Source organism: Megalops cyprinoides, chromosome 17, assembly GCF_013368585.1.
Source record: "Megalops cyprinoides isolate fMegCyp1 chromosome 17, fMegCyp1.pri, whole genome shotgun sequence".
NCBI lineage: Eukaryota > Metazoa > Chordata > Actinopteri > Elopiformes > Megalopidae > Megalops > Megalops cyprinoides.
This window is the reverse complement of record NC_050599.1, coordinates 6,785,918-6,812,347: the sequence shown is the minus strand read 5'-3', so window position 1 is coordinate 6,812,347 and position 26,430 is coordinate 6,785,918. Positions and strand designations below refer to the sequence as shown.

At 42.7% G+C, this 26,430-nt stretch overlaps 1 protein-coding gene across 3 annotated transcripts; it reads right to left on the bottom strand.

The window, feature by feature from the left end:
• Positions 1-25,160, bottom strand: mut (methylmalonyl CoA mutase). Of its 3 annotated transcripts, none has more exons than XM_036550674.1 (13): positions 25,069-25,125; positions 23,936-24,370; positions 22,506-22,873; positions 22,209-22,366; positions 21,398-21,569; positions 20,782-21,030; positions 20,026-20,137; positions 14,598-14,713; positions 10,874-10,989; positions 10,002-10,133; positions 7,727-7,874; positions 4,728-4,895; positions 1-464 (listed from the first exon to the last, which is right to left on the bottom strand). In XM_036550674.1, the coding sequence occupies exons 1-13, from the start codon at positions 25,082-25,084 to the stop codon at positions 336-338; spliced, it is 2,319 nt and encodes a 772-aa protein (XP_036406567.1). In that variant the 5' UTR covers positions 25,085-25,125; the 3' UTR covers positions 1-335. The 3 variants fall into 3 exon arrangements, with proteins under 3 accessions (XP_036406567.1, XP_036406568.1, XP_036406570.1); XM_036550675.1 differs by having other exon boundaries at positions 336-464; positions 25,102-25,160; XM_036550677.1 differs by having other exon boundaries at positions 336-464; positions 25,056-25,118.
• Between the last annotated feature and the right edge of the window lie 1,270 nt (positions 25,161-26,430).

Below are 26,430 nucleotides of genomic sequence, written 5' to 3'. Positions count from 1 at the left end.
TTTTTTTCATGTCAAATCATTGGTAAAGGCACATTGCCACAGATGGTAATAGCTGTATGTCTTCATTGAATAATGAACAAGCAATGGACTAGAAACACCCCAATATCTTCTAAGTCAAGACTAGCTCCTGTTCTCCAAGAACATCACCCAATCATGTAGAAAACCAAAGGAGAGAGATCAAACGGCTTGATGGTTAATGTTAGAAGTCCCTCTGGTCTAAAAGTAAATCTGATAAGATGCTTCTATTAGCTGTGTAGAAGGAGGCTCCTGCTTTCAATATCACACAGATAATGGACAGAAAATGGCTGTCAGAATATTTGCTTCCCCGCCCACCATTACATTGCTTGGCGGTTCTTTTCCAAACTCTTCTCGATGTTGTCAATGACCTCCACGGCTGCCTGAGGGATTCTTGTCCCCGGACCGAAGATGCTGCAAACTCCCTTTTCATACAGGAACTCGTAGTCCTGAACAACAAGGACACACAGATTATTTATTACATATTAAATGTGTTACCCATTCTACACAATACACAATTACATTCCTCCGAGTGCTTGCAAAGTGACGATTCCTCAGTCCCACGATGGCTGGAGCTTCCAGTAACTGACGTGATGAAGTGAACCAAGGACTCAGGCCTCCAGAGAAAAACACCAAGACTTGCTTAAATCAATGTCACGGATAACACATGATAGCTCTACTGAATCTAAGGTGTATGAAGCCTCAGTCTCCCATAACTAATAACTCTAAACATTTCTGTACATTTTTTTTCCCCTCAAGGCTTTTCTCATGCACTCCAAACAACACTTCTTTCCACCTTTGGAGCACAGCATGACTTCCTGAAGACAGATGTCAAATATAACACCTCGGAAGGTTCAGCCATATGCCAGTGAACTCGGTATCTGTTACCCGGGAACACTTGAAAGGTGTATCGATTTTCATGTCAGTTCCGATTTCCGCTGTTTAACCTGGATTAAATCGCGCCTGCTACGAGACAGTCCATCAGACATCACTCAATAATTGTTAAATCGCATCCCAGATGCAGCGGCTCGCTATTTGTTCGACGTGTCTGTGTCATCGGCCGCTGGCCTTCCCCGTTTCTGCAGATGTGGAGCTCACACGAAGTGGAGAAATCAGCTGCCATGAGATTCTCAGCGACACCCAACTGTATCGGAGAGCGGCCAGCGTTTCCGCAGTGTCAAAACAAACACGACAGTTCTGTGCGACAGCTGTAGGTACACAAAACGCTCCTGGTAAAAATCGCTGCAATGCCTTGTCCTGATCTGGTCTGGGAGTGTTGTTAGATTGGTCCGACACTGTTTCTCATTCAACTTCAATGGATACACTTCTGTTCTTTTGTGATGTTAAATGAATGTAATGTAATGTAATGTAATGCCTTGAGGTGCTACGAGAAGTTACAGGCATTACGTATTTGTACTTTAACTGCCGGCCCTCATGTTCAGAGAGTGGAGAAGCGCTCCAGTAATCTCCACTCACGCAGTCCTTCCTAAGTCCCGTTTGACCATTCGGTGGATGAGCCTCAGCAGCTGCTGTGGTACACCACGTACCGTTACCACTGGCCACACTTTCACACTTCACACCCCCCAACCCCCTCAAGGCCTTGAAGTGATGGTTGGGGGATTTCGAGACACATGCTCATTATGAAAAATGGATACTGGTCTCCTCTAATCTGATTAACCTTTTAATCTTGCCAAAGGTCTTGAATTGAGCCCTGGGATATTTCTGGGATATGATGAACCTTGTGCCAGACCCAAAGAAACACAACGGAGTTTCTCACAAAAAAAGGGTCACCCACCTCCCAAACACATTTATAACGGAAAATAGTACCACCTCTGAAAAGAGAGTCTCTAAAAAGCTATCCATGCAAAGCATGCATTTCTAAATATCCTAATAAATAAAAAAATTACCTCAGATTTTAATTTGTCCTTTGTGTTTCATTTAAGATAAACTGTTTCTATAGAAAAACTTTATTGTGAGGAGAAGTTTCTCAATTTTTAACTATTAAAACCACGCTCTAATACAATTTTAAAATGTTATGAAGGTACAATAAACCTAGCTGAATGTTATAAATAGGAAGGGTAATCAAAGCTCTGATAATGTACGCTACCCTGGAATGCTGAAGCAGCTATCCACACATTATATTAAAATGGTACTACGATCTAATCAGACAAAATTCACAATCATGTGTAATTAAACTGAGGCAGAAATACCTGACATTTTATCAGGAAAGTGAAAATGACACACCTAAGCTTATTCAAATTGACATTCACAACATGCTGCATACCTCTTCCTTAATTACACCCTGAGTTAGCCAATTTAAGACTTTACATGAACGTGAAAAAAATGCTTTACAGAGCAATTACTGTATGTCAGGTTGACTCACTGTGAAAACCTTTTCCCTGTGAGTTCCTGCAGTATTTTAAGCGCGAAAAGACCAGTGGAAATTGGTATGTGCCAGAGGCACAATATCAAAGGTAAATCCCACTGTTAGTAACTAATAAACCAGATATTAGAGAGCAGCTCTTTGGCAGTAGTGCTTCATCTGACAGCCAGAGGAACAGGAATACCTGCTTTTTGTGAATAAAGCGTGCAAAATAAGACAACTATATCTGGACGGAATGTGCCGGAATTCATTCAGTCTGCTCTTTTTAATGATGACAGTTTGTAATAATTAGGCCTGTCAATGCAATTACCAGGGCTGTTCACGCAATTGCTGTTCTTTATAATTAGCACATTATCCCTTTGCAAGGCAAACTGCAATTTCCTTGTTTGTTCTTGTCCTTTCAGGCCTCTTAATAATAGGTCTGAGGAAAAAAAGAAACTTAAAGATGGTGCTTTGGATAAAAGCAAGATTACTTCTTCCAACTGCCGAAGTTTCACTGAAGTAGAATTTTCACTGAAGTAGTTTTAATGTAGCATTTCACTGAAGTTGTCAGCACAACCTATGTGTTAAATATACAGTGACTTGAAAAGGTATTCAGCCCCCAATACAGTTTAAAATGTATTGTCTCAGATTCCAAATTTAAAATACATTAAAGTAAGATTTTTTCCAGCTGGTCTACACAGTGTTGTACATCCTGACAAATCTAAAGAAATGGTTAGAAATAATCTAATATTTATAAACTAAAACTTTTGAGTTTTAGAAAGTATTCATGCCCTTCGTAATTATCAGCTTCGCTAATCTTGCTCAGGTGCAAGATAATGTCTTATAAACTCATCCAATTTGTTGATGGTCTCCACCTGTGTAGGAAATTAGTGGATCACCTGTTTTGAATTACGTCCCCCTCTATAAGGTCAAACAGTTTGGTTGGAATTTCCACTGAACAAACCAAAATGAAGAGAAAAGACCATTCAAAACAAGTGAGGGATATAATTGTGAAGAAGCACAAATTTGGGAAAGGATACAAGAACATTTCAAAGGCACTGAACATACCTCAGAGCTCAGTGCAATCCATCACACGGAAGTGGAAGAAATATGTAACTATACAGCCACACTGCCTAGGGCAGGCTGCCCCCCTAAACTTAGATGCTGAACAAAAATGGCGCATTTCAGAGAGGCTATTGTGATGCCAACTGTCACTCTAACCAACTACAAAAGTCAGTGGCTGCAACTGAAAATGATGTCCATGGGTCAACATCTCCAAGCTATTGCACAAAAAGGGCTTTCATGGAAGAGTGGGAAGGAAGAAGCCCTTGCTCAAAAATAAAAGCACATGCACAAGTTTGACCTAAGGCTCAAGTTTGACCCAATGACCCAAAGCACATTGCCAGAGCAACACTGGTTTATCTTGAAATGAAGGAAACTGACATCCTTGAATGGCCCAGTCAGAGTCTTGAACTTATCCCCATCGAACATCTGTAGAAAGACGTCAAAATTGCTGTCCACTGCCGCTCCCCAACTAACCTGTACGTTGCGCAAATTTAATAGATTTATCCAAAAAGACTGATGGCTGTAATAGCTGCCAAAGGTGGTCCAACCAAGTACTTTTATTCTTTAATGATTTATAATTTTATTTCTTCACAGGTCTGCACTGTTGCAAAGTTGAGTGATACACAAAAAATCTCAGTGTAATTAGTCAAAATCTCAGGTTGTGGAAATCATTTGTGTGGAAAAAAAGGTTGGGCCTGAATACTTTTTCAGGGCACTGTATGTTAGCTGGTGAATGTCTGCTTCAGCTCAAAAGAGATTTCCATTTAAGCAGAGCACTATTATATAATGCCTGCATCAGTGCAAGACAAGGGATCAAACAAGCAGAATTATTTGCACTTTGCTTAGTGGTTCAGTAATCATTCAACTTAAAATTATTACTTTACTGACAGCAAATTCAAGGGAATGATGCAATTTCCTTTTTTTATTTTACAGTTGCACTTTTTAATGTCTTCTTAGGAAATAAAGAAATGTAGCTATTGAAGCAACAATCAAATGTGCCTGGCCCTGAGATTCCTGCAGTCACCAGTGGAAAAAGCATCTATTCAAGCCACAAACATCTCTGTATCTGCCGCATCATGAGATCCTCACATGATACGGCGGTGTGTATTTTACCTTATATCACATATATATATATATATACGTATTTATACATGGAGAGCTGAGTAAGAATTCCATTCTGGCAGGTTCCACTGAAGTGCAATTTACTGAAGAAAGTAAATGACGATCACAAAGCACAAGAACACCCCCCCCCACAGGGAGGTGTGAGGTGAAAGGGCCTTACCTGGGGGGGTATGACACCACCGCAGACCACGAGAATATCAGGGCGGTTGAGGTTGCGCAGCTCCTTGATCAGCTCAGGGACCAGAGTCTTGTGACCTGCCGCGAGGGTGCTGACCCCGACGCAGTGCACGTCTGCATCCACCGCCTGCTGCGCCACCTCCAGGGGGGTCTACCGGGGTGGGGGGGTTGAGGGGAATGAAAGCACAGCCTTACTCTCCCCACCAAAATATTTACATTCAAACCACCTAATTGCACTGAAATCTTTATCTGAATAACGGGGAGCTTCATGGCTCAGCTCTGCGGCAGATGAAAGCACGCTACACATGTAAATATATTCCCCTCTTATTGTGGCCACGCTGCTCAAAGGTAAGGGGTCACGGAGCGGTGTCGTGCGTGCGAAGCATCAGGTTCCCCGGGTTTAATTACAGCACAATAAACTGAAGGACCTGTGCAAGATGCTCCAATGGCAACGGAGACAACAGGACTTTCATCAGCTACTAACTGGAAAACATGGTGGATATAAGGGCCGCTGGCCTCGGCTTTCATTTACAGAGGGACGTGGAAATGAGGGCTCTTCAGCTGCTGAGGGCAGACGCGTTTCGCAGCATCTGATGATCACAATGACAAGTGGACAACACACTGATTGGAAAGCTGCCTGTAGTTAACATGCAGGTGGCTATAAAAAAATTCTATGATAAATGCAGTCACGTTTTTTGTTACAACATAACATATCTGTGATAAATTATGAAATTAAATGTAAGAAAGGATGAAATCTGCTGCTGCCAAATTAAAAACACATTTACTCGCAGGCTGCTTACAGGTGGTCTCTCGACATGGATACGATACTGGCTCTTTGGCAAATGTATTTACAGACAGAACCTACAGAGAAAATTTAAATGCATTCGGGGACTCACTCAAAAGGAATAAAGTGGATGGATTTAATAGTATTTTGAGGCATTTCAGGGCCAAGACAGCTGACCCAGTGTTATTCAGTTTATTCTGCAAGACTGCGAAAGGAATGCTCTCTACTACAGGCTTTATTGATGAAATGTGTTCATTTAAGAAACACTGATGTAAACAATGACATGTAATATAAAACTGCCTTTTAATTTTATGGAAAGAAAACATCATTTTGACAGATGAATTTTCATCCACTGATGTGTGGAGCAATGATATTGAAGAGTTATGTATATTTGTCCTTATTGTCATTACATATCATAAGCCCCTTCTGGTAATAAGTATGAGTAAAAGTTCAAAAATGTGTAAATAGAATCAGTACAACTAAAATATAATTATGGGTTACACTGCTGTGTAGGAGTAAAAGGTACACAGAGATGAAAGCAAAGGATCAAAGGAAAGTTACTACTATTTTAACTGCAACACATACTAAGCATTCACAACTGAGCTGGTCAAGCTCTGACAGGTACAGCTCTAGCCAAAGAAATAACATGTGTTACAGGAATCAAAATAATAAGGCAAAAATAATAAAACCTTATTGGATTTCACAGCATTAATGGCTTGTTTCCCCTCTGACACTGCCACATGAAAAATTCAAAGGGATGTTCTAGTTTATATTGCTTCAAGAAAAATCACGTTTTTTTAATGCCATGAACAACGGCTGGAATGGTTTTTTATCAATTCCAGGCACCATGTTGCCTGAACTCTATATGTGTACAGCTGTGATTTCTTTTGCCAGTGGCATGTCTAGAAGGTTCACCCATAACAGCAAGCAAGCCATTACCATGCCTCCCAAACCCAATTTATTTCTGACACCCACGACTGTCATATTGTGCTTCTGAACCAGAATCACATAGCGTGCATGATTTCCCTGGGTTTGCCTGTGAGGCTATTGAATGGAGTCCTACCCCGGTTGGTTGGAAATCGAAAAGAAGCAAAACTGCACCAAGCTGGGAAACTACATGTAAGGGAAACAATTTCCTGACAATAGTGTAGGTCATGAAGAAGACAGCTTAAGACTACAATTAAATGTAGTGTTTTGACCACAAAATGTGTACTTGGTGCACAAAATACATACGTTAGGGCACTGTAACTCCTCGCAAACAACAACAAATCAGAGGATGAAACAATTCGATCAACACTCATTATATTATATTATTCATTACACATCCTAGTCATGCCGTACTGACCTTTATTGTTCACACTAGTGCCCTCAATCTGTAACTGTGGAATACTCCCGACCAGTTCCCAGAACTACACTCTTTCTCTACAGAATGTGATCACACTTCATTACTGAACTTTTGATACTCCAATATGTTGGGTGCGGATTTACAAATTACACATTGCATAGTTAAAATGCAGACTACTACAAGTCTATGTTCCCTTCTGACCACTACGCTCTGCTACCGACTGGCGTCTGGTGGTCCCGTCACATTGCGGCACAAAATCACTTCCCAGAACCTTATCTGCCGTTGTGCACCGATGGCGGAATGAACTTCCACGCTTCATCTGTTCTGCCGAGTCCCTCACCATCTTCAAGAAAATCTGAAGACACAGCTCTTCCGCGCTCACCTCATCACTTGAATCAGTACCACCTAAAGCAATTTCTTATATTGTAAACTCTGTTTTTCATAAAGAAAATGAATCTGTGGTTTCATACACTTTTATCTCTACCAGCTAGCTTGCATCTTGTCTGGCCAACTATTGAAACTTCTTATATTGTTGACTCCTTATATGGCTTTTTGCTTGTGTTGCATTCTGCCTCACTTGTAAGTTGCTTTGGTTAAAAGCACCTGCCAAATGAATAAATGTAAACGTGATCGAACTGTAATGCATCCATTTTGTTGTTTATCATTTTGTTGAACAAGCCCTCCCTTCCCCATGGCAACTCCTAATGTTCCTGCAACACATAACTTGATATTCTCAGCCAGAGTAATGATGTAACTGATGTAAGCAAGCAGGTGAGAACTGGGAACGCCATTTGTTAATAACATCAGCTCTCCTTGGCATATTCTGTGTGTGTGTCAACAAAAGGAAGCATACCTGGAAGAGCGGGCCAATATCGACATCGAACCCAAGGTCAGCAAACCCAGTGGCGATCACTTTGGCACCTCTGTCGTGACCGTCCTGGCCCATCTTGGCCACCAGGAGGCGCGGATTTCGACCCTCCTGCTTCTTAAACTGCAGAACCCTGGAAGGCAGTTGGCAGTAGGTAGTAGGTAATGTGAATCTGCTTGCTTTGCCACATGTGCACTGTGTGCAAAGCAGAAAAGTGCTGGGGTTTAGTAAGACCTGGACTGCATGCATTGCTGAAGGCAATGAGGCTGAAACAAACAGCTGTGTCACAACATGTTCAATATGGGATTTAAAAAAAAAAAATCAAAACCACACAACGCTATTGCTGACTAGGGAGTGCAGGCATTTATATTGTCCTTGAAAACAAGCTGGGAGTTTATTTTTAGGTCTTGCACCTCATATGGCTTAAACTTTATTGGAATAAAGTAGGTGGGTGGTCATGATGAACTGACTCATTACTCAGAAACAAATGCATTCAGTGGATGGAGCTAAACAAATCAACAGACCATCTGTAAAAAAAGTCCTATGTGGAAGCTATACTCCATTATAACCCAAGAAAAAATTCCTTAAGAGAGGTGTATCAGAGCTTCCTGCTTACAGTCAGAACTGCAGGATCGCTGTCCATTTTCCCTTGCAGATTAACAACCGAGCTGTTCAGAACACACCTTAACACCAACATGAGCTAGTAGCTGTTAAATTAATTATGATTTAAACCTGAAATATAAAAGCTTGGTGGCACCTCAACCCTTTGCAGCACATTAGTTCAGCTGTAAACATGTTGTGGAGATAACAAACCTATAGAATTGAAGGGTCGCGCAGTCTAATCTTAATGTTGCGTACTAATAGTTTAAGGCTGTATGTCCTTTGACAGCACTTAATCCCTCTGGGTGATGTCCCCCACAACAACACGGCATTTCAAGAATCACACTAAGGTTTTAATATGTCTGCAGCTAATTGACTAACCTACTGAATGCACTTTTGTCAGTTGCCCCAGATAAGAGCGTCTGCCAAATGAATAAATTTAAATGTAAATGCAATAGTGCAAAGCTATTATACTGCAAATCTTATTTTTCGCCGTCGGTTACCAATCGCCTGTGGATGTTTCCCAGACTGGTTGTTGATTTGATGAATGCCTACTGTGTCTTGCAAAACACTTCTCCTGGATTTATATTTCACAGAAAACCACTCTAAATGGCTGGTGAAGTGCCAGGCGCTGGCCAGATTTAACTGTCATTAGCAATGAAGACACTGTCTGAGCACTGAATCCTAAATGAAGATCTGTCTGAAACTGAAGATTAGTTATTGGTGTTTCTCCTCCAAGTGGTTATGAAAATATGAATATGAATATGGCCATTAACTGCACGAGAAAAGAAAGGTTGGCACAGACAGCCTGACACTCAATAGGAACAATGAGCCCAATTCAGTCCTGGGAAGTGCTGATTCTACCTGTAGCATGAACTGCCTTTAAATCATTGCAAAATATATGTTTACATTTAACTAGTATTTGTTGTCACAAGTTTTGAGTAAGCCTGGGTTAAGGTTGTTGCATACTCAACTGGACTCACTGTGTCCACTGAGTGACTGACAGTGGCTGTGTTCCTCAAACACCAATGTGGTGTATAAGTTACATTCAACTCTACGAATGTGAAATTCATAATATTGTGTATGAAATGAAAGAGAGGTACTTGTATTCACAGAGAAAGATCAAACATCCAATCAGCAAGACTGTGGAGCTCAGACTACATCACTTAGGCAGCATTGTAAATTACCCAACCAGGTATTATAAAGATGAAAAGCAACAATGAAAAATTTTGAAAAAGATAAAAAGGCACACGAAACAAAAATCACAATTTCCTGAGTAACACAATAACTAACTATTACTACTATTGATTAAATAGCCTGAATATGGACTGACAAAAAGCTGTTAATTTCTGATACGTTGACAATTTCACAAAATGTATTTTCCTAATTTTCACCCTTAGCCATTGCGACGTGCATCGCTTACCTGTACATTTTGATAAGCTGCCCAATTACTGAAGCAATTCCACTTCAGAGCATTGCACAACACAACCACACTGGACTTTCAAAGCAGGTACAAACTGAAGCAGGACCGTTGCTCACTGCAGTCCTTGCACACATTGGACACAATCACCACTTTTGTTTTACCCATTATAATTACGTTATCATTTGCTTATTATTCATAATCAAAGCTTATTCACTGACTGAAGCTCTCCGCGCCTACCTGTTGTTGGCGTAAGCGATCTCCTCGTGTTCTCCGAACTCACTGCGGTACGCTCCGCTCACCATGCGGGTGCTGGCTCTGTGCTCGCCGAACACGGCTTTCATGGCGTCGGTGATCTCTCCCACCGAGCACCTGAAGAGAGGGGCAGCACATTGGCTCACAGCAGGCACTGCGGTGGCAGGAGTGTGGGGAGGCAGGGCGTGCGGGTGGGGTTCTCTTTACATTACATTACATTATTACATTATTGGCATTTATCAGACGCTCTTATACAGAGCAACTTACATCAGTTACAGTTTTTCAAAATGTCATCCATTTATACAGCTGGATATTTACAGAGGCAGTTTTGGATTAAGTACCTTGGCCAAATGTACAGCAGCAACCTTTTGGGTATGAGTCCTGCTCCTTAACGACTATGCCTCATTGCCGCCGGTTCTCTGAAAGTCTGGTGGGGGTGAGGTGTGAGCGTTGGCACGTGGGGCATATATATGGCGGCAAGGACTGTGTGGGGGGTGGGTTTTGTGTGTAGGGTGGGGATGTAGAGTGTGTTTGTATTTGTAATGGCAGGGTGTGTGTGTGGGGTGGGTTTTGTGTGTAGGGTGGGGATGTAGCGTGTGTTTGTAGCTGTAAGGGCTGGGCGTGTCAGTGTGGGATGGGTTCTGTGCATAGGGTGGGGATGTAGTGTGTGTAAGGGACTGTATTTGTAGGGACAGGGTGTGTGTGTGTGTGTGTGCGGGGATGTAGAGCATGTTTGTATTTGTAAGGACAGGGTAGGTTGTGTGCATAGTGTGAGGATGACGTTTGTGTAAGGGGCTGTATTTCTAAGGGCTGGGGTGGGTTGCGTGAGTGAGTTGTGTGTTTGGCGGGGGGGTCACCTTGCCCGGGCCGCCTCCACCGCCAGGGCCAGCAGGTTGCCATCGCGGGTGCGAGCGCACTCCTCTATGGCAGAGAGGCACTTCTTCACGGCCTCGGCGTCCCGGGTTTCTCTCACCTGCGGAGAGGAAGTCAGCCTCATACTCCATACTCCACACACCGATGTCCCATTTACACCACAAGAATTTCTGACAGAGCAAAAAATGGCCAAAAAGTCCCCCAAAATTCTAATTCTAATAATGACAAAGACTCTTCATAGTAATAAAACAGATGGGTCAGTGGGTGGCCCTTCCTTTCACAACTCACAGGGACCTGAGCGCTGTTAGGATGACATCAGCAAAGAAGCGTCTATCTTCCAATGAGTGGCTGTCATGTTGAGATGAGCCTAATGAGCAACTGGTGATTCCAAGGTAGGGTTGCACAAAGGCGATAAAAGCATTAATATTTCATACTATTTTATTTTAAAGAGACATTCTACAGCCCTCATCATCTGTAATCTGGATTTAGTCTTGACTCTTGTCAAATGTCAAACAAAAGCTTTTAACCTTTTCAGTCAAAAAAGGGTTCATTGTCCACATCTTGACATGAAATACCAAACTGATAAAACCACTGCTTTCCATCAGCTGAAGCATGTACTTAAAGGTAATGCTAACTGACCTTCCAAGACAGACATTGTATACATATTTTATTTTATTATATTACTGCACCCCAGACTAACCGTTTCCATAAAAATGTTTTCATTACTTATTTACTTCCTGGCTCTGAGGTTAAGCTCCATATATATGTCACAGCTGTCATAAAAGCAGGCAAAGAGCAAAGACAACACTCAGAATCACAGATCTCTCACAGAATGCCTTTTAGTCCAACACTCTACTCTCTGAAGCGATTAGCCTTCAAAACAATGCAACTGAGAAAGCAGGTCTCCTCAAAATGTAATATCTAACGGTAGTGCTTGTGTAAAGTCATTTATTCTTTATTCTTTAGGTTGGGAGCAGGTTTAATGTGATACAGTGCCCGCAAGGTCCACTTATAAAATCCTATTTTGAGAGCCCTTCAGGCATGATCAATGCTGTACAGTAGCATTATCCAGCTGGCCTGGGGCTGTTATTTTTGCTTGCTGGGGCTCTACAGGCCAGGAGAGTCTGTACATAGCTTCAGTGTTGCCTGGGGGTCAAGGCTATATCATTAGCCGGCTTTGACAGGTGGTTCACCACAGTGGGACATAATTGGCTCTGCCCTGCTGGGGAAGAGGGCACTCAGGTCAGTCAGGCTTCTGCGTGAGTGTCTCTTGCCCAATCATCAGGCTAAACTGCCATCAGTAAGACGCTACGCCCCAGTTTAGCGCCGGGCCTCCTATATTGCGCTGTGGGGCTTGTAGCGTGTCAATGGCTGCTGGCCGCCAGCAAGTGCGTCGAAGGATTGAAAGCACCTCACTTCAGTGCTTCCTGGCCACTTGTGTGGGTGTATAATAACAGAAATAATACAGCTTCTTTCATTCCTTCATGGAGATAACACTACCCTTTCACTCATCCATGCAGACTTCTAAAGGTATGTTAGATACTCAGTCATGACATGGTGTTTGTACTTGACGACCATGATGATGGTGATGATGATATTTGCTCTCCAACCTGGTCACAAACCCGGGAAATGGGTGTAACCTGATATGTGCGGCTGTTCATATGTGCATGCATGCAGGCAGGCCGGTACCTCACCTTTGTGGGTCTGTCAGTTTTTTAATTTACTGGACCAGTGAGTTGCTAGTCTTTTTTAGTGTTTTGTGCTGGTAACACTTATGATTTCTTGAAAGGCTGACACATTTCTAAAGCTATCCCATAAGAGCAAAGATCTTCATTTATCTTCAGTTATCATTCGCCAATTTTCTCATACCCAGGGTTCCTACTGCGCTTTGAAACTTTAACACAGACACCGAAAGGTCATTAATAACCATTTCAATCCTTCACATCTCAAAAGTATGAATTTAAAATACAAATGGGTACTTCTGCGTTGCTGTGGTAACAGTAGGAATGCACATGCTAACATTCTAGAGGATCTGTCTGTGATACCAACAACGTCTGACTTTACATGCTGCCGATGCTATCATTATTCAGAATTACACAGAAGTGCTCCCAAACCAAAGCTAGCCTGTGTCAATTCATTTAAAATTGTCACAATGTTCATTTGTATTACAGTGAATTAATAGATACAATTTTTTAAAAAAAAAAACATGTCAAGTGAAATAATCATTTGCCAAAGGCAGATTGAATCAGAGCAAAATGTTGTGTTATACAGTCATCAGCTAAAATCCTTTTGACTACTTTTTCAAGTTTTGGGCATTTTGGGTCAAACATCTGATTTCTGCTAACCGAATGTAACAATGCCCTCCTTATTTTACACCAGAACAATCCTGAGAGAAAGAACATTCTGTTTCGGGAGTGTTTGTTTGCCGGCCTCAGTGAAGTGTTATCAGAGGTTCCCCAAGCCCTCTGTAAACAGGACATCACCATTCTTAACGTCTGCGAAACGTATGGTCTACAAATCAAGCCTTCATTTCTCTCAACTGCAGTAGACCGGGAAGAAAAACACGATTTTAAACTGGAAACTTTTAAAAAGAGGAAAAGGGTCTTTCATAGTAGCTGACAAGGCTTTAAAAGAACAAAGGAAAGGCCCCGTTTTGTCTTCTGAGGAACGTTTTTTTACCCATATATTAGACCACAAAAGGGAAGTGGCGTGAACGAGGAGGGCAACGTGGCTCCCTTATCTGTAGACAGTCTGACCTCTGCCACCTATAGGGGTACCAGGGTACCAGGGTACCACTACAGGTGGCACAGTGATAGCTCAGGTCTGGGCCCAGATATCAATACCATCAAAAAGACTATAACCATTCGTGCTGTAGAAACTCAACAGTCAGATGAAGAAATGCCCCCCGCAGACAAATGAGCAGAGACACAGTGGAATGTACACATCTCTGTTCTGTACACAACCCTTTTTTGGAAGGCTATTTTTTGGCTATTCACACTCTGTAGAACTGCTTCATCACAGAGAAGCTGATCATTGGCAAATCACTGACAGCCCAATAACAAGGGCTAAATTCATTAAAATGAACTGAAACAGAATTAAAAAGACACTTCCTAGCGGCAGCAGAACTTCATATATTTAAGATTCTACGCCTATAAGCACTTACATAAAATGACATATCTGTGTGTGACATGTTCATCATTTACTCCCTTCAAATTAAATTACATACATGTACAGCCAGAGCTGTCTATGTCATTGTCTTGCCATGGTCTTTTGAATCCAGGTTGGTGGCGAAGGTGCATACGCACCACTCTCAGTGCGTCTTTAAATCAGCACACCTCAGGCTGCAGTAAGCGTGAAAACACGAGGAGCTCACACCTCACAAGTGCAAATTACCACAGGCTGGAGGGCAGCGTGAGCTATACGGGTAGGAGGATTAATACGGGAATGTTATAGGATGACTTAGACAAACGTACGCAAGCCGAGTGACTAACGCTGAAACACTCCATCAAGATCAGATCAACAGCCGTGTTCAATCCACATCACGGCAGCTGGCTTTTTGGTATTCTGACTGGGTCACAAGTCCAGTGTTCTGGAGCACCACTCCAAATGTAACTACTGGATAATTACCTTGAATGGTGTCACAATAGCTGGAGCCGTCACTCCAGGGAACAGAGGAAAGAGGCAATGCAAAGCACCTATAACGCTCACCTTCCTCAGTTTCTCGATTTGCTTGTTGCGAACCGCGGTGTTGTCGATTGCCAGCACCTCCACCGTCTCCTCTTTCTCCAGACGGTATTTGTTGACTCCTACAATGACTTCTGATCCTGGAGCCAACACAGTGGGACAGAACAGACATGAAAAAGGTGAGAGTTGCTCTTCTTTGACAAGCAACTGTGATCAGCCCGTTATTTCTAATCTAACAAGACCCACAGTACACACAAACATACCTTTAAATATTTCATTAATCGAAAGTCTTTTGATTCGGTTGAACAGTCTGCAGGCGAATCTGTTTGATTTCAGCAACAAAAAAAGAATACGGCACGATCAAGATCAAGAGACGGTCTAATTTTCGGTGATCTCATGGTCTCGTATCTCGTAACACCAACCAACCAATCCTTTGGCGACAGGTTCCCTTTCAAAAGAAAAAACAAGATAAAAAGCCAGTGCCACCCCTGTCCAATGTAAGATATGCACTGAAGCACCAGGGGTGTGACTAATATCACACCCCATCCTTCTCCCCGCACCAGAGGCCAGACCTTTCATCCCTGAGCCTCTGCGGTCCCCTGATCACCCGCACTGTTCCTCTGAAGCCGTGAGAGGACAGTGATGCACACGCACGCACACACCTCTGCGGGGGGACTATTACAGAGACATGCGGGCTGCTCTCCTGCCAGGAAAGGGGCGAGGACCCTCTGCTGGTACCCATGCGGGAAAGGGGATGCCTCCACACAGCAGGCCCCACCCCCCACCCCCCCACACCAGCTCTTTTCATTTGCTTTAACGCTTCACCGAGACGAGGTGCACAGATCACAGTGAAAGAGCAAAGCAAGTACCGGAGCACTCCTGATTCTGCAGATCCCAGCAGGAGGTCTGAGGGGAGAGAGCAACAGGTAGACAAAGAGAGCTGACGGCTGCTGGTAGGTGAAGGACACCCCGTCCGCATGTCATTACCCTCTCTGCGTGCTATTACCGTCACGGCTGTCAGCCCCCGCACCTGGCAGCTCTGCTCATCTTAAATTGAACCTCTCAAACCCCAGGAGCCCAAACAGCAAAGTTACAGCGCCCCCTGGTGAAGAACCAACAATCACAGGTATCCTGTGGACACTGAATTCCACTGCTACACATGATGTCATGCACTGAGATTTAGCTGTTATGGTACACTCGCACAAAAGCAAAATGAGTGAAGTTCAATGGATCAGCACAGAATATAAACATCCTTTAACCTTTTATATATAATTACAGCCTTACACCTGCAGTGTTACGCGAACCTCTAACAGTGTGAAAAGGAAGAGCAAAATGACGCACTTTCAAAAAAGTGTTGTCACACAACGAATTCCACTTCAATCACTTCATTTCCAATATCAACCTATCGCGAAAAATGTCAAATCATTTTCACTACAGGCAAATGAACGGATGTTAAAATTAATGCTAACATTCGCATGTAGGCATTTACATTAGAAAAGCATTTAAGGTATGCCTCTAAACGAAGGAACAGAAGAAAACTATGTTGTTTCACACATTTCCTCAAAGTCAGTCACCTCAACATGGTCCTTTGGTTATTACAGTTGTTCCGTATGGCATTCTAACTAAATTGCTCATTTCCCTGTGAATTACTGAAACACTGATGTAGCTAATCGCAATGGCAAAGAGCAAAGAGCATAAACTTCACAGCCCCTTCACCATGTAGTTCTGTGTTACAAACTACAGACACCTGTTACAGCAGTAGTTTTAAAATGACATGTAAAAGCTCCTTAACTCAAACAAGCTTTCACAGAACATACGCATTTCACCAACTGAAGCTTATAGAATATTACAGTTCAAGTGAACTTGACTGCTTCGTCGATTGACACTTGAATGTCACAGATAATTGCATGCCAACGCTGTCCACTCCATTTCTGTCCTAACATTATGAATTCCAATCCAATACGAATCTGTGTAACAATTCACGCTGAAGAGGAAATGAGCCATTTTATTAGGTAGGATTGATACATCCCTCGGAGAGTTCTCTTTTCTTCTATAGGTTTCTTCCAGAAGAATTGCTGCATGCAATGTACGTGAAATCAATGGATTGTTCGGTGGCTCGTCGGCATTACCACACCAACAGATATATAGAACGCAAATACATTTTGGTTCCAGGGCATTTCAGGTGTTACTGTGACAACATAATTTTCATAAAAAGGGGAAATGAAGGCCTAATTTTGCAATCCACCCAGCGGACGTGACTGAGACAACCAGTAACTTCACGTAGCTCTTTCACGATAAAGTTGATAAGTTGTTTTGCTCCTGCTTTGAGAGCCAAACACACAGACGACACACAGGTCTGCAGTCACCATTCGGCTGGTTTTCCCAGATTCACACTGGTTCTCACGTTCCGTCCACCGTGCTTTGTCTCTGGGACTGCGCTTCCACAGCTCTTTGAAACATTAGACTGGGAACACACAATACTCCACGGCCATTAAAATCCGAAAGCATTCTTCAGGCCAAATTGCAGCAATTACGAAACACTTACTGTTATTTACCACACTGGCATCTGTGAGGTAAAATACAAAAGGGTAAAAGCAGGTGAAATACTTTGGTGGGTACAGCAGCAGCTCATCACTTGAGAATTGTGCCTTTAAGATGTCATCTTCTTATCCACCCCATCACGCTGCCACTGATTGCTTTTCCCTTGTTCTTGGTGGATTGAAAGAGTTGAGGTGCATCTCTCTTGCAAAGCTGAAAAGAAGAAAGCATGCTTTCTTCTTTAATAATGTAAGGTCATGCCAATAAAGCATAAAGCATATTTAAATGGAGCTGAACTGGAGTGGCAAATGTAAACTTTCACCGGCTCCTTGAGCAGAGGCCTGCTCCTGAATACAGGCCTTGTGAGCACGGCTTCTACAGCCCTTACCAGCGCAGACGGCTGACCTGTGACATCACCTTTAGGGATCAATCTCCGTTCGACCGTTAACTTGCGTGAAGCGTGAGGACTGAGTTCCACCCTACTTCACAAACGCAATTGCGTTTGGGTAAGACCCTGAGCCGGGGGGGGGTCACAACGGGTTACAGCTTCTGCTGGCTGCCCATGCTGCTGAATGCACAGTAATTGTGACCGCCTTTCCACTGCGTTTGCGCCATCCTTGAGTAACTCATTTTAAAGAGTAGACCTTGCATTCCACTTCACAGTAATTCAGCCTGATGTTAATTATTAGTTACAGTGCGTAACTCACACTTGGAGCTTTAATGTAACTACCCTGCCACCTGACACTGATTTTAATAGTTTAAAAGAACATAAAAAGCACCACACAACTACATTAGATCATGACTCCCAGCCCAAGCACATATCATTTTATTCATGTGTAATCACCTTCCACCATTCAGAAATATTCTGACTGTAATATTCAGAAATATCACTTCATTAGTAAACAGTAACCAGTCTAATGCATGTTATCAGTTACCCTCCCTAGATTCACATATAAAAATAGCTTTTGACAAATGTTTTAGTAAACAAATAAAATTAGGATATTATGTTAATGTCCACCCTTTTTATTGCATTTATTTTCCAAGAAAAAATAAAATTATCTTTTTTATTCCCCCTGAATTTCAGCCAGGGTCTATTGATCCTGTGGCAATGGTCCAAACCGGGTTACTGAGTACAACGTTATTACTAGGGTTGTGCATTTTCATTAACGCCATATTTGCATATTCTATATATATTTGTGAATTCACATACTGAAAGGCCACTTCTTACCCTCAAGCACTGCATAGGCCTGCACGTCTTCCTGTGCATATAAACACAGAAACAGATCCAAACCCTCACCATTCTAGGCAGGAATATAATTAACAGTAGCTTATGCATGGTCCCCGGGCTTCTCTTTATGAATACAGATGAAAACACATGCAGGAAAGGACATCATTTTTTTTTTCTGTTTGCACTGCAATTTTGTGAAATTATCATTTGCATACCAATTGGGGAATATGGAGCAATTTTCTGAGTGAATTTAAATCAGTTTGCATAAACTTTGAGATGTCAGTAACACCAATATTATATAGAAATCGCCAAGATAATATTAGTAACATTATCTGCTGAATACTAAATGACTGCAAATAAAAAGTTACTGAACAATTTAGTATGAAAACAGAAAACACTTGCAATTACCTTCCTGTTGTATGTTACTTTAACACAGTATATGGGAGAACCAATTTTCCAGTCAAGGATTCCTCCATCTCAATATGTATGAACACTTGACATAAGCACTGTATTTATGTTTTCCTTCAGAAATCTTTTTCAACATTCTGAAATTTTCATATAAATGTTCACATTTTGAAGTCTTAAAACCAAACCCATTACATTTCTGATGCAGAACACTTTAAACTGGCCATGTTACATCTGTGTATAACATACTTCCTACATCAAATTGGTTGAAATTCTGAACAGGAGAAACCTATGGGCAGGATCACATTGTTTTACCAAACACTGAACTGTAGGAACAAGAGGTTATTTCCCACCCAAGAAAGACTTTGACACAAAAAAGAAGCCCTCACTGCAAAGCTAGCCAGCTACAGGCTGGGACCAATTCAGTTCAGTTCAGTTCAGTTTATTTATACAGCACTTTTTACAACATGAGTTGTCACAAAGCAGCCTTACCAGGGCCAGGGCTCCCAGGATGGCGATTCTTTATGTCTTGGCAACACTGTGAGTTCTTTAATTGTATGATGTGGTGTAAATTTTAAAAAATCACCTAAACCAATTCTGGATGCATTAGCAACATCTCCAGCTCCTCCCAGAAGCTCCCAACCCATCCATCCAGTGCAAAGAGTGGAACATAAATACTAACTCAAAAGCATGCGTTCTCTTTTCATTCTTCTGAGTAGATTCATTTGGGGAAAAGTATGGAATGGAACCCGCACAATGTCTCCCTAGATCACTCACTCAAGTCACAACTTAATTGATGATCAAGTGAAATCAAACACTATTTCCACCCCTGGAACAGACCCTTCCTTTTTTTTCCATCAAGAACTTTGAATACTGATAACCTGAGTTTGAGCTACTCTCTGCCCTGCCCTACACTGCCCTGTTGTATGATTTAAATACCACACGGGTGGCAGTGTAGCATAGTGGTAAGGAGCAGGACTCGTAACCAAAAGGTTGCCGGTTCAATTCCCCGCTGGGGCACTGCTGTTGTACCCTTGGGTAAGGTACCTTACCCACAATTGCCTCGGTACATATTCAGCTGTAAAATTGCAACCTATGCAAGTCGCTCTGGATGAGCACCTGCTAAATGACGAAAATGTAAACTGAATACTAATCCTAATACAGTTGTGATCCTACAGTAGCTCTAATAAATGGTCTTACCCCTAGTCATCAGAATGCTGATACCCTTGCCACTGTTCAGGGCCTTTGAGCCCAGGTCCATAGTGCGATTTGAGTCAGTACCTGAGTCTATCCTGGCCTGCCTGCGGGCAGCACACTCCTCGATGCGTAGCTTGGGGATCCCCTCGGCCACAGCCCGCGCCATGCCCCCCATCTCTTCAATCTCCGTGATGAACTGCAGAGGGGACAGAGTAAAAAACCCCAGGTCACCCGGACTGAGCAGCCACCCCCTCACTGGTCCTGAAGCTGCTCCCCCCCCCTCTGTGAGCATAGCAGAATGAGTGAACCCCACGCATTATACATGACAGTCTTCCAGGAGGACTCAGGGCCAGGAGCTGGAGCCAACTGGGGGCTGGAGGCTCAGAATTTGCATACACTATGTTCATTAGTTACGTAGTTCAAACAAGTTTAGCGTAGCGCTCTGAGCTAATGCTCCAAGCTGGTGTTCTGACATGCACCGTTCAGTGCAGTTTGGCGGTTCGGTGCCCTTCTTCCCCCCTGCAATGAGGATGCCAACAAGGATGGGATTCACTATTTTTATGTTTTTTTCTTAATTTTCTTCATTTTACCAATTACCACACCTGACTATTGTACATGCACCACAGCACACCCCACTGTATTTTGGATAATGGACAGAAGTAAAGTGTACAAGGCTTATGACCAGTTAAGCCACAGAAACTGGCTAGAAGAACAAAATGAACACAAATGTAGAACCTGACTTGACACTTGCAAAAGTGAACACTGCCACTTATAAAGTCAAATGGTAAGACTTCGGGGGGGACAGCCCGGGTGTGCGGGCCTACGTGGTGGGGTGCTCACCTTGAGGGCGGAGTCGTAAACATCGTTTGTCAGGGACTCCATCATGTAGGACCCCCCCCACGGGTCGGCCACCTTGGGGATGCCTGACTCCTCCTGGATGATGATCTGCGTGTTGCGGGCGATGCGGGCGCTCTTGACTGTGGGCAGGCCCAGGGCCTCATCAAAGGAGTTAGTGTGCAGGGATTGGGTGCCCCCGAAGACAGCCGCCATGGCCTCGATTACAGTGCGGATCACATTGTTGTAGGGGTCCTGTGGCAAAAAAAAAACATCAAAGCATTTTAACTTTAGAAAAAAAAGAAGAACCAAAGGCTTAGTTTGGCTCAAATAAAGAAACATTTTACTCTGTTTCCATACAAAAAAATACCAAAACCAGATTAGTGGTCAAAAGGCTGTTAGTTAGACTTTAATATTTAAAAAAAATGTAAAAGTTTGTAAACCATGTTTACTAAGTCAAACTGTTTCATAAAAAGGCCAAAAGACCTTGCTTTGTGGTGAAATGTGCAGACTGAGTTTAAACAGATCACAGCTTGTTACATTCTTCTGTGCACCCTGGATTGTACAGATCTTTATATTCGAGTCTACACAACTGAGACTGCCAATCCTCTCTCATGGTCACCTGCTCAGTTAAAGACCATCCTGATGTCTGGCAGTGAGTTCTGAGCAGCAGCGACTTGGAGTTCTTGGGCTGAAATTTCTCCTTGATTAGACTGGCCCAAAGCCGTCGTCCTGCCCTCAGCTTGGCAATCTCCATGTAAAAGTTCATGCCAATGCCCCAGAAGAAAGACAACCTGAATGAGGAGAAAGAAATGACACAGTGTCATGGAATTGTGTACATTAGTTTCTATCATTCCATCTAAAGTCACCAATGCTGAAGAAGTACACTCTGAACTGTATCAATGATTTGAGAATTCCTGCAGAAAAGGGGCACTCTAAAGACATGTACAGCACTGTTTCTGATATCACAGGCTGTGTCCCTTTCACAGCAGACAGAGGCCAGCAACGAGGCAAGGTATATGATGCTCAAACAGGGTACACGAGAAATCAAAGGTAGACAAGGACAGCAACTGTGGACAGCAACAAGAGTCCTCAAATGCAAGTGGCAGCAAAAACAAGACAGAAAAGGCTTCAATAATAAAGTATGGAGGCAGCTGCCCTGCTGTTTTATATTTGATCCTTCAGAACATTTGGTCACGCTAATTGCTTCGTGCCTTCATGCTAATTTCCCAAAAGCTTTATAAATGGCTTTATTTCCATTTCATAATAGTTTTGCCTCCAGCCATGTTCAAATGATCAGGTTATCAAAGAACTTCAATGAATGACTTTGACGAATCACTTCACTAGGAATGCCAGATTTTATAACTGTTAAAAACAATATTGTACATTTCAACAAAAGTCCATCTGTGATTCTCTTATCTTGATCAGCTTACCTTGGGGCAAATTCATCAATAGTCAGACCAGCCTTTAAGCCCGTTCGGCAGTATTCCAGACCATTGGCAATGGTGTAAGCTAATTCAAGGATAGCATCTGCGCCGGCTTCTTGCAAGTGGTACCCACTGATTGAGATGGAGTTGAACTTCGGCATATGCTGTACAGGAAATAAAACAAAAAAAACAATATGTAAGGGATGCACACAAAGAGCCCCAGACACATGGCCTCAGCGGTGAATGCCGAGTATTTTTCTGATGCATGCTTTAGGAGGAAGTGTAGAAGGTGCTAGGCTTCACCTTTGAAGTGTAGGCGAAGATGTCGGCAATGGCGTGCATGGAGGGCTCGGGGGGAAAGATGTAGGTGTTGCGGACCATGAACTCCTTGAGTATGTCATTCTGGATGGTTCCCGTCAGCTTCTCCAGGGGCACCCCTTGCTCCTCCCCCGTTACGATGAACATGGCCAGTATCGGAATCACCGCCCCGTTCATCGTCATGGAAACTGACATCTTCTCCAAGGGGATGCCGTCAAACAGCATCTTGGTGTCTTCCACGGTGTCAATGGCCACCCCTGCCATACCCACGTCACCGTGCACCCTGGGGTTGTCCGAGTCGTAGCCACGGTGGGTAGCAAGGTCAAAGGCCACAGAGAGGCCCTGCTGCCCGGCTGTGAGAGCACCCAAAAGGAAAACAGTTTCATTCATTTCATAATTAATTTTATTCATTTCAGACCTATAAAGCAAATGAATAATACAGTATTAAGCTATATTGACTTGGAGTAATCAATAGTTGAATGTCTGGTACAATACATTGTCAAACAAATTAACTGCAACCAAGACAGCTGCCCCAGACAGCAAATATTTTCAATACACAATCTTTTTCATAGCACACCTTCAACAGCACATTTCATTACATTCATTTAACTGGTGTTTTTATCCAGAGCAACAGTGTCAGACCAGGCTAAAAACACTCCCAGACCAGTGAGTGTGAGCATCACACCATTCAATCCCTACCACAAGTTAACTTGTGCAATCTAACTCGGCAACAGAAGTGTACTACGATACATCAGTCACTAGAACACAGAATCCAAAATACATGGCAATATTACACGCAAAATAATCATCAAACACTAGAGGCAGCAGGTGCTAGGGGGCAGGGGCTGAGGTGGAACCTAACCTAGATGCAGTCTGAAGAACTAGGTCTTCAATAACTGATCAATTACACTGCTAGGAGACAGCTCAGATAAAAACTAGCATATGAACAGTAGATGGAAAACTAGCATATGTCTGGCAAATTTCCCAGGACCAGGATTGAGCAATAATGCACTACACTGGGGAAATGAAGGAACTGACTGCCCTTCTTGTCTTTACTGTGTGAAATCTTCCATGTCCAGGAAGCTTTGTAACACAGACACAATCAGTGGACTGATACTTTCCATAGAACAGTCACTGCAAGTAAGCAATTCAGAATCCTGCAAATTGATGTCTTATTATTTGGTGGCAGAATAGCATAGTGGTAAGGAGTAAGACTGGTAACCAAAAGGTTGCCGGTTCAATTCCCCACTGGGGCACTGCTATTGTACCCTTAAACAAGGTACTTAATCCACAATTGCCTCAGTAAACATCCACCTGTATAAATGAGTAACACGGGAAGAATTTAATCTATATAAGTTGCTCTGGATAAGAGCATCTGCTAAATGCCTGTAATGCAATGCAATGTGGCATTATACCTTTGATATTGTCTTTGTAGAACTTGTTGCTCTCCTCCACGGTGCTAAAGCCGGCGTACTGTCGTATTGTCCATGGTCTGTAGGTGTACATTGTGGGGTACGGACCGCGGCTGAAGGGGAAAACTCCGGGCAATTCATCGGGGATCCCCTCTGTGTCACTGCGGGTATAGACGGGCTTGATCGAGATGCCCTCCGGCGTGTGCCAGATGAGATCTTCGGGATTTTTGCCCTTCAGCTGTTTCTTGGCCAGCCCGGCCCAGGCGGCGTGCAGCTCTTTCTGCGAAGGTGTGGCAGTCTGGAAACATCTGGAATGCGAGTCCGACAGAGGTAGTGCACTGGTTGATCTTAACAGCTGTTTGGCGGCGAAGGCCGCAAAGGCGCCCCGTGCTGTCAACATGGCGAACTGTCGTGCTCTGATTATCTTGACATTGGTACCTGCAAAATGATAGACATGACACCAATGAAATTGTAATGCAATTAAACTTGGTTGCACTAACTGGGCAGAAAGCCTTCTAACGGTATGTCATACTGTCATATTATTTCAGAAAGCTGGATAGTTACCCAGCGCCCTCTCAAAAGCGAACAAAGACTATGAGCTACCTCGTTAGCTGGCTAAAGTAAACTTATGAGAGGCAATGCCTCACGTAACATTCGGCTCGTTATCTAACGTGGGCTAGTTAACTTGAATGGATACTTCGCCAAACAATGTAGAGGCTGTTGGATATATGTGTGGATACCAGCTGGAAAACCTGATTAAATATGCTAGCTTTTGCTGAATGTACCTACACAGGCAGGTAGCCAAAGTTAGCTTCATTCTTTCTTTCTATTGTACATACTGGAGCTGTCAGCTGACAGATGCGGTTATGCCATCAAATGCATTTTTTGGACAAGCTGTGTAACACTAATATAGATAGAAAGCTAAAATAGCATTTGTTTAACTTAGTTATGCTAATCTAGCTGGCTAGCTGGCTCAAACGATGCAAAGCAATTTAGCCTGCTAGCCCGCTAACTTATGATCAGGTACCCAGCTACCTAGTTATTTCAACGAATTTTGAATCTGGGGGCACCGTTGTCTTTTATGTTACTAAATGATAGCAGCAAGGTGCTAAATTAATGTTACCAATTGAATATACATTCGTCCTGGAACATAAATTCAGCGTCCTGACCTTGCGTTACTTGGCTCCCGAACAGAGATGTGGAGTGGAAGGTGTATGTCCAACCACCAATAGCGTGAAGCACTGCGGTAGCTGTCCAATCACAGGAGAGATTGCCCTGCGATTGAACTTTGACCTCTTTACGTACTACACCGGAAATGCTTTTTTCCTTTGATTAATGTTTACATTTTTTCCCTGTAGTCTTTACTGCCACCTTTGGTGTTTAACTATGTAGCCAGGTATATGTGTACTATTAGCTTTAATGACGATTCAAAGCTCATATAGGCTACCTAGGCTCCCAGATGAGAGACATAACTAAAATAATTTCAGAATCAATGGTAATTTTCGCAACTGTTCTAAACCGTACTAGATACAGTAGGTGCATTTTAGATGCATGTGTACCTTCTCCACGAGATGGTAGTGTTGCCCTTCATTTGTATAACAGCAGCAAAGCTGGTTCTTATTTATATTTGGGGACCAAGCCCCGAAAGTGCTGGATGCGTACTGGTTTTATTAACATTGTTGTTATAAATTACACCATGTTGGAAACGAATGGCTATAAAACCGTATCGAAAACTGTTTATGGAAACCCGACAGAATTGGGTAGGCTTATATCAATATCTCATTTCATGATGTTGATCAGACACTTGATCGGAAAACTGACATTCCGATGTCCAAGAATCCTAATCCTTAAAAAGATAACGTCGTGTAAGTTTAAAACCTGTAAGTATTTGGCTAAGTGAAAAAAAATCTGGCTACAAATGAACTTGCTTTAGCTAAAGTATAACAAATACACCTCTTAAGAATCATTTAGCATAAATGATTTAACCACATTTATAAGGCCTATTTACAATATTGACAGCTTGCAGTGTAAACTGATGATGTTGTCTTAAACATGTGTACTCCCCATTCAGTCTATGGCAGTGACAGAACAGTCCAAGGACTGTAGCACGTACAGTAACTGATTTCTACTGAGCTCCGCGGCTAACCGAGGAACGCTTTTAAGTACACAACCCGTGAGCTCAATTCTTTAAAGAGGATCATTCATGTCATGCATTCAAAGCTGGCCTAGGTGTAACCCCTTGACTTTAATTCACGGAAGTTTCGTTAAATGCCTCAAGACGGAGAAGGGTGCAGAATTGAAAACTGTTGCATAACACTTCCGGACTATCGGGGAGTCCAATTCTGGATGCCGCTTTAATGACTTGAAGCGCCGATTGAACCTGATTCAAATACAAATAATGTATAAGCTACCTAACCGCTAATAATATGAGCTACCACTCTACGTGATCGTCGTAGTTTTATTTTAAATCTTAAATAAGCAATTGAAGTTGGCTTTAT